This window comes from Nicotiana tabacum, chromosome 12 (genome assembly GCF_000715075.1).
Source record: "Nicotiana tabacum cultivar K326 chromosome 12, ASM71507v2, whole genome shotgun sequence".
NCBI classification, from domain to species: domain Eukaryota; kingdom Viridiplantae; phylum Streptophyta; class Magnoliopsida; order Solanales; family Solanaceae; genus Nicotiana; species Nicotiana tabacum.
In genome coordinates this window covers 9,633,572-9,642,235 of record NC_134091.1, presented here as the reverse complement: position 1 = coordinate 9,642,235, position 8,664 = coordinate 9,633,572, and the positions used below count along the sequence as shown (strand labels likewise).

Sequence of the window (8,664 nt, the reverse complement as noted above, 5' to 3'; positions counted from 1 at the left end):
CCAGTATCATAACTTTTATCATAATATGCATCACATGCATATGTTCCTGATACAACATTTTTGAACTGAAAGCTGTTTAAGGATCCATCTTAACACTAAGCTCTCTCTTTGGTTTTCACTACCTAATTATTTTAACTAAATGAGTTACTAAGAGGTCGTTGGTAAGACGTATTAGGGAAAATAATATATGTATTAGCATTGATATAATTAATTACTTGTTTGGTAGTTATACACTCTATTCACTGTTATTCTTATACATAGAAAATCATGACATTAGCAATATCATGATTTTTAATACATGGATAAACATGTATAAAGACAAAATTGCCCTTTCAAAACATTTAATACACCAAACCAAATGCTCACTTCGATCCACAATAAGTGATTTTTTGGATGTTTTCGCACAGATTAAGAAATTTATCTTTTAACATTAATTAGCAATGAAATTGACCATATTAACCTTTACTATCTCTTCACATAAACACTCTTAACATATACTCCAACATTATTTACTCCAAGGGTAATGTAGAAAAAAAATAATTAATTCATTCTTGAAATCTGAAAAAATCACTTATTTTGGACCACAAAAAAAAGTCAAAAAATCACTTATTGTGGACCTGAGGGAGTAGTTGATAAGAACTAATCCCAACATTACTAATAGACCATATTCAGTACTATTTTTATACACCCTACTAAAAAACCCCTAACAATATAAGGAATTTATACATTATTAGGTTATACAGTGACCTGTTTAACTTGTTAATGGAATACTGGTTAATTTTTTAATAACAAGTTTGATGCAATAACCTACCTAGAATCTAGAATCAAAGTGATGTTGTTCTATAGCCAGCTAAGTTACACTGTTTACGTAAAAAAAATTAGACTATTCACTTATGTGCCCAATGCAATGTGAGGATTTTCCATACTATTGAGTTGAAATGATGTATAACAAAAGGTAATACTGTAGTACTATAAAAGTTAATCCTAATTTGGTAACCTGAAGATGCAATAAATAATCTGTACTAACTAACTGGAGTATATAATAGTAGATATTTATAGTGTAAAAATTCCTTATGATGTTAATTTTAAATTAATTACCACATTATATATTCTTGAAAATTAAACAAAAAAAAAAAGACAGCAGCCCGGAAAGGCGGACTTATGAAATGAGGCTGAATAGAAGAAATGGTTGTCAACGGTGCATGTCACCAATGCATTTTTCTCATAATCCAACAGCCTAAAATATAAGTAAATGAAAGGTGAGGGGCAAATGACAGATCTTAGGGAAAACAAAAACAAACAAAATCTTGGCCCCAACCAGACACGAAACATATCTACTTCGCCCCCATATAACCCGGCAAGCAGACGGATAAACAGGAAATAAAGTAGTATTAAGTTCAAATCCGACCAGAAAGACAATTGAAATCCATACTCAGAGTAGAAAAACCTAGAAAAGAATGTAACACAGAATATGCAAAAATGCACACATCCATATGCAGCACAAAATATATACTACCAATGTTGCTTAAAGATTTAACTGATACTCAGTAATACTGTAATTTTTTAATACTATCAATGTATTTTAGTAACTTGTTTTAATAAATGATTTGCTTCTCAAGTTGCTAATTTATATTATAAACAATTAGTTATAATTATTTTTAAAATGACCTTATATAGCATATAGAAATTAAACTTTCTCCTACTAATTCAAAAAAAAAAAAAAGGACAATCAATACACAAGCCATCCCGCATTCATGCAAGATTCGGACAAGGGCTTCACCCCAAGGGGTCTGGTCTAATGTAGACCGCCTACCCTAATTAATGAAAGTATTAGTGGTTGCTTCTACGGATCGAGGTCGGAAACAAATTTATCATTCCTCCAGCTAATTCGTTCTACAAAAATCACAATAAAAAGAAGCTTGCCGATAAGATCAACAAATAGTGTAATAATTAGTAATAATAACAAAATAAAAGTCATTCTTGAAATCCCAAGAAAACTAACATCCTATAAGAAACCAATGTCTTACTTCAAGGAGAAGTGCTGGAACTTCTGTTTCTCCTTCCCATTAACTAAATGGACGTAAATGAAGTTAAAACAAAATCAAGAATTAGATTATTCTACGGCCTCTTTAGTAATCCTTCCTAAGCCAAAATGCCATAATTAAAATTTAAATTCTGAATTCGCCTCTCTGTTTAAGGTCTTGGCGGTGGAAAGAATTGCGTACCGGCCATGAAAGCATTAATAGGAGTTGGATATACCGAAGGATCGAACATTGTACCATGTTGTTGCTGGTGACTCGTGGCGGCAGCTGCGGTGGTGGAAGTGGTGGCGCCGGTGATAAAATTCAGCGCTTGTTGAGCGGCGCCACTACCTGATGAACTCTCTCCACCACCACTATATCGACCCTCTGGCCCTTGATCGTATAAAATTCCTTTGAATAAATGGCCTCCTATATTAACAGCCGTTTGATAAGCAAATTGATCTTCTGCATCGTCAATTGCACTAACTTTTACGCAGCGAAATACTGCTTGAGAACTTACTTCTGCAGGAAAATGACCACCTACCTCTAACCCTAGCAATCAAAAAAGCACCTTAGTACAAATCAAATAATGAACTAAGGAGTATCATTATTACTTCAAAGAACACAAGAAAAAAGATGAAGTACAATACTCAACAATGCAATAACTTTTATTTCGTCAAGTTTACTTCTTAACAGTAGAAAAATGAAAAATTAAAAAAAAAGGAGTATAGGGTTGGTCACGAAATAATGAATATAGCTATGTAGCATGTGTATCACGGTTTTTGTTCTTCTTCATTTTTCTTCCCCCACATATTTTGTAGTTTAGCATCACAAAAGACGTTTGATTAAGTCCTCTAACGCGTCTTGAAAAAAAATTAAAATAAAAAAAGAAGTGAATTAATTAATACCCTGAAGTTCATTGATGATTCCCTTGAAAATAAACAAGAAATGATTGTACTTCCTATAGTTAAAGAGATGAGTTCAACCGATCTCAAGACCAAAAATATAAAGTATGAGAAAACCTTAAAGATTAGTAGTATAAATATTATGGTATGAACTCATATTTTAAGGAAAATTCACAACCTTGAGCTCCTAAAGATTACCTGACGAGGTGGTGGGCAAACGAGAACAAGCAAGAGAGGAGCTGGGGTTCTCTCTTGGCCTTTTGGGAATAATATTAGAATCAGCTCTCAAACTCAACTGCTGAGTTTGTTGTTGTTGATTATGCTGTTGGTTCAAAGCAGCAAGTTGTTGTTGTCTTTCACGTCTTTTAGCAGCAGGAACCCAAGTACTTTTAACGTGAGTTTGACACTGAAATCCTCTGCTCTTACAACAAGTTCGACATCTCAAATGTGGACAATCTTTCTTAGCTTGATTTCCACAATCTTGACAATTCATACCCCCAACTCCACTACTACTACTTCCCCCTGTTGGTCTCATTACCCTAAAAGAATTACTATAATTATGATTATTATTATCATCACCGACAATATTGTTATTTCCACTACTACTACTACTACCACTGATAATTCTTCTGTTGTTACTGGGTCCCACTCCAACTGAGAAATCCATCTCTTGCACTTGATGTTGTGGGGTTTGTGCTCTTTGTTGATGCAACTGATAGTACTGTTGCCATAATTCAAAACCCTTGTTGTAGATCTCTTCGTTCTTGAATAAAAGCAAACTATTCGTAGCTAATTGATCTTGTTCTTGCTGTTGTTGTTGTTCTTTATTTCCACCTCCACCTCCACCACCTAGTGTAAAAAAACCAGACATTTTTTACTACTAGCTTCTATGTCTATCCTTAATTTTGACTGCATATTCATGCCCTCTCCAACCTAGTTAAAAAATAGGAGAATAACTAGGGGGGGAGAACAAAGTAAATGGATTTTGGAATTTGGGGTTATGGTTAAAACTTTGCAGCTTTTGAGGAAAAATTATAGGACAATATTTTTAGGAAAACGAAAGGAAAAGAAAATGGTTGCACTTCTCTTTTATGGTTTGCATTAAATTCACAGCTCTGCTACGCCGCCATGGCCACTGCACTACTGCTTTACCTCTTCCTTCAATTTAAGACTTATACAACAGTACCATCTTTCTTGTCTCTCTCTTAAATTTTCTCTCACACATACTAATTCACTCTCTTTTTCTCACACTAATATTTTTCTTGGAACAAAAAAGGTTGCCACTTCTTTTCTACAGTTTTCTTGCAGTTGGGCTATAAAATCTCATCAACAAGGAAGTAATCGTGGCCTTGCATGGTAATCGAACGGCTGAGAAATATCCACGTGGCTGAGCATCAGCTTTTGCTTATTCGTCCTTGCACCGGAAAACACGCTCTACTTTTTTCTGACCGTCCCATAATTAAGAAGGTTTTTCGTAAAAAAATCAATTTCAATCCAACCAAGAAATCTATCATACTAATACCAAATGAGGAAACACAAATTTACGGCCATTTCAATAATTTTCGTATCACAGACCAATCAATGGACGTGGACATAAGTGGCTGTAATCACGACGGGCAAGAATCACAGTCCCTAATTAACCCTACTCCAGCCTACTATATAATTTTTAATCGAATTTAACTTATAAATTGCCAATTTTATTAATATTTACCAATATTAGCGTATTTTAATTTATTGTATTGATTATTTATTCATTACTTCTTAGATTATACATTGTGATTTTTATTTATTTTGAATAATTATATATTATTATATTTAGATGACCTGAAAGTATAATATTTGTCAATCAACACGGGAGCTAAAAAATTCAAATGGAGTTCCATTTTTATTTTTAAAGAGACAAAATAAAATTATTTTTTTATGTTAAATCATTGAATCCTTTCAATATAAGATAACTTTAGTGTATAGCAGAAGTAATTCAAAAATTAGTTTAGGTTTCAGGTTGCACTCTTATATTCTTTTTTGGTGATATATTTTCTTATATTTTTGTAAAACCCTTGTTAGAATTCTTAGCTTTGTCACAGATATTGAAATCTTTTTATCCTTTTTGTTATTAGCATTTGATTCTCTTTTTTATTTTCGTTTGTACTATAGGAAGATATTCTTTCAGATATAAAAAGCTCCTCTAAAGTATTCTTATATGTGGATAAATGTCTCGTATTCTACTCTAATCTCTGGCTAATGATTTTAGCTTTGACTGGTTATTAAGCGGTGAGTTTTATTCTATGTGGAAGGATACTTCTATAAACTGGTCTATGAAAAAGTGAAATGAAGAGTAATAGAGATGTCCATATCTTTAGGTCAACTCTTTTGATGTAACAAGGGAGGGGTCCTGAGTAGAGTACTCATATTAGTGTTATACAGTAGCAGCCAATCAGCAAAATGTATACTTCAATTAATATATTCTTAGCTACCAAAGGGTATGGCTACAGTCTGTCAGCTGTGTCTTCGTAAATGAGACATAATCAAAAGGTCTTACAACAATAATAACAAGAAATAACATTTTAGTAATAATAGTACTAACAATACTCCATCCGTTTTAATTTATATGAACTTGTTTGACTGACTACGGAGTTTAAGAAAAAATAAGACTTTTGAATTTGTGGTCTTAAACAAGTCAAAAATGGGCACAAAATATTTCAGTGGTTATAAAAGCTTCTCATTAAGGGTACAATTATAAGTTTAAGCTAAATTATTACCAAATTTAGAAAGGGGTCATTCTTTTTTGAACGGACCAAAAAGGAAATAGGTTCACATAAACTAGAACAGATGTAGTATTAGATACAAATTTACTCCAAAATAGTGCAACAAAAAATCTAGAGTCCATTACTCAAATAGTCACTCAATTATCCAAAATTATCTACTAAAGTAATTTTTCTTTCGTTTGTAACAACAAAATCACTTAATTATGTATATAATACTTAGAAAGTCACTCAGCTAGATTTCTCAATCTTTTGATTGTCAAATGCCTATTTTGCCCTCTAAGTTATCAACTTTTGTATTTTTTATAAACTTTTTAATTATATGAATTTTTCTCTTTTAATTTAAATTATGGACTTCCCTATAGAATAAATAAGTTTTATTTATAAAATAAAAGAATAAAATAGTAATTAAGCATATATAATGTTGGAATAATAACATATTGAGCATAGTAAATAATTTAATTAGAACAATTTATTCGTAATAACAATTTTGATGTTAACAAGAAAAACTCAAAAATTATTTACACAATTGAGAATGAAAGAAAATAAAAGTTTTTAAAATATATATTCTATGCACTTAATATAAAAGTAATTATTTAAAATAAAAGTATTTTTATAATATACATTATATATTTTTGAAAATTATGCTCATTACTTTATTATTATGATATTATATATGGTAGAATATTATTTTTTTATTTTTAAATAAAATTTATTTTTTCTATAGGTAAGTTCATAATGTAGATTAAAAAGAAAAAAAAGTATAATGTTACAATAGTTAAAAAAAGATAAAAGTTGATAATATAGAGCGCAAAATAGATATTTGACAATCAAAAGTTTAAGAAATCTAGTTGAGTGACCTTTTGTATGCTATAGACATAGTTAAGTGAATTTTCTGTTACAAACGAAAGAAAGATGACATTACAAGATAATTTTGGATAGTTAAATGATCATTTGAGTAATGGACTCAAAAAATCTCATATAAAAATAGTTTAGACATTTGTGGGAGTTAATACAGAAAAATCTTGGATAGTGATGATATTACTCTTTTTCTGATACATTATAAAGATTATGTAAACATTTTTTCGAAAAATTTGTATGCATTCGATAAAGTTAGTGACCTGATGACACTGATATTGCACGATCAAAATAATTGGTTGAATCCGGTGAAATCAATCTGTAATATAAATAAACACAAGTCTGTTTTGATTTGGAGAGTTTTTGGAAATATCCAAAGATTAACTTCTTCTTCTTTTTCTAAAACATATGTTTATTCAAAATAAAAGCCAAAAATGAGAGTAAGATATTTCAAACTTCAAAAAGAAATTCCATATTTTTTCACAAAAAATCTTTTCGAAGATTTTTCTAAATGTTTAAACCGTCATCCTATTAGACTTTTTAAACATGAACTCACGATTCCATTCCCCAAAGATTGTACTCGTTGATAGTTAGTTGTTTTAAATGCTACGAATTAATTTTGTTTATTCATTGGATTTTTATTGCAACTTAAATATCTGAAAATTAATCTCCTATCTTGGAATTTAAGCTCTCCACAAATCATTAAACGAACAAGTTGGATAGTCCTCGCTACCTAATTCAGCAGTCAATGGTTACTATTTGTAATAACAAAATCAATTTTAGAAAATTTAGCAAAATTGCTTAAATTAAAGAGCCTTCTCCAAAAAGAATTAGAAGAATTAACTCAAATAACCGGTCATTTAATCCCTTAAAATAAAAATTATCGGCTAATGTATAATATATGTATTATTCATGTACGATGTATGTATAATTGTATGTAATTAATAAAATATATATGTATAATGGCTAGAAAAAATAAACATTGATCTTGTCGGCTATTTGTGTAACAATTTCGCTAATTCGCTTTTAAACTCGATCACAAAAATCATATCATTAACTTCTATCCTTTACTTTTGTTTTTTTAGTTGGTTTTCAAGGAATCTTAGACTGCCATCACTCACTCATCACATTGTGTGATACTTAATGCTTCAGCTTAACAAAGCAACCATGAACATGATGAAAATCAACGTACACTGTAATTAGTCAAAATATTCCTTTTTATTAATAATAAATTATAAAAAAAACCATTCAAAAACATTTATTAATCCGAGAACGTTTGCATCTCAAATACAGTAAAATTGACCAAAATTCTTTGTTTTTTTTCCTTTCTTTTCTTTAGTCAGTACATTGACAAGATTTATTTTGTCCATTTGCAATATAATTTCCCCCTTCAGTCTCCACCTACAGTATCTTTTAGTCAAGATGATTGAGATGTGTTATGCCAACGGCAAATTTTACCTAAAAAGTGCCTTAAGCAGCTGTGTGATAAGACATAAACTCGTCAAGGGCCATTCTTTAAACTCCTATGGCAGCTTTTTAAAGGATAATGCTATGACTCTATCGTCTTGTGTAATTACCAAACCATTAAATATTCTTTCATTCTTAATTAGAGTTTTCCGATTTAAATTTTGAGTATGAAATCATCTTTATAAGACGTTTTACGCCTCAATTTAAGACTTTTAGGTGCAAATCTAGATCTAATTGAGCCCTAATACGAATACCGTATACCGGGTGAGAAAAAAAACTACTCCCTTCATTTCAATTTATGTGAACCTCTTTGACAAGACACGAAATTTAAGAAAAAATAAAGATTTTTGAAATTTGTGGTCCTAAACATGTCCGAAAGGGGTCATTCTTTTTTGTAACAGACCACAAATGAAATAGGTTCAAATAAATTGAAACGGATTAGGTAATAATACCAATATGTTATACTCCTATATTTCTTCCTGTTTATACTAGTACTAGTATATATGTCACGGCACACTTTTTATTATTACAAGAACACATGATTTCCCTTAATTATTGCCAATAATTAATTCAAATTATAATACGAATTATTTATATTATAGGGAATGGACCAGTAAAAACCAAATCTAGCCGTACGTGATCCTTCACAAA

General features: G+C 30.6%; 1 protein-coding gene across 2 annotated transcripts; it reads right to left on the bottom strand.

The window, feature by feature from the left end:
• Positions 1–1,875: 1,875 nt before the first annotated feature.
• On the bottom strand, positions 1,876–4,346 carry LOC107806695 (protein SHI RELATED SEQUENCE 5-like). 2 transcript variants are annotated; one of them, XM_016630907.2, is made up of 2 exons: positions 3,125–4,346; positions 1,876–2,567 (listed from the first exon to the last, which is right to left on the bottom strand). In XM_016630907.2, the coding sequence occupies exons 1-2, from the start codon at positions 3,795–3,797 to the stop codon at positions 2,194–2,196; spliced, it is 1,047 nt and encodes a 348-aa protein (XP_016486393.2). In that variant the 5' UTR covers positions 3,798–4,346; the 3' UTR covers positions 1,876–2,193. The 2 variants fall into 2 exon arrangements, with proteins under 2 accessions (XP_016486393.2, XP_016486392.2); XM_016630906.2 differs by having other exon boundaries at positions 1,881–2,573; positions 3,125–4,341.
• Between the last annotated feature and the right edge of the window lie 4,318 nt (positions 4,347–8,664).

Excerpts from the sequence above, each read along its gene's own strand:
- LOC107806695 (XM_016630906.2), bottom strand. The coding sequence starts at position 3,797 with ATGTCTGGTTTTTTTACACTAGGTGGTGGAGGTGGAGGTGGAAATAAA. Across the intron at positions 2,574-3,124 it reads TTTGCCCACCACCTCGTCAG|GGTTAGAGGTAGGTGGTCAT; the intron begins GTAATCTTTAGG and ends TTTGATTGCTAG.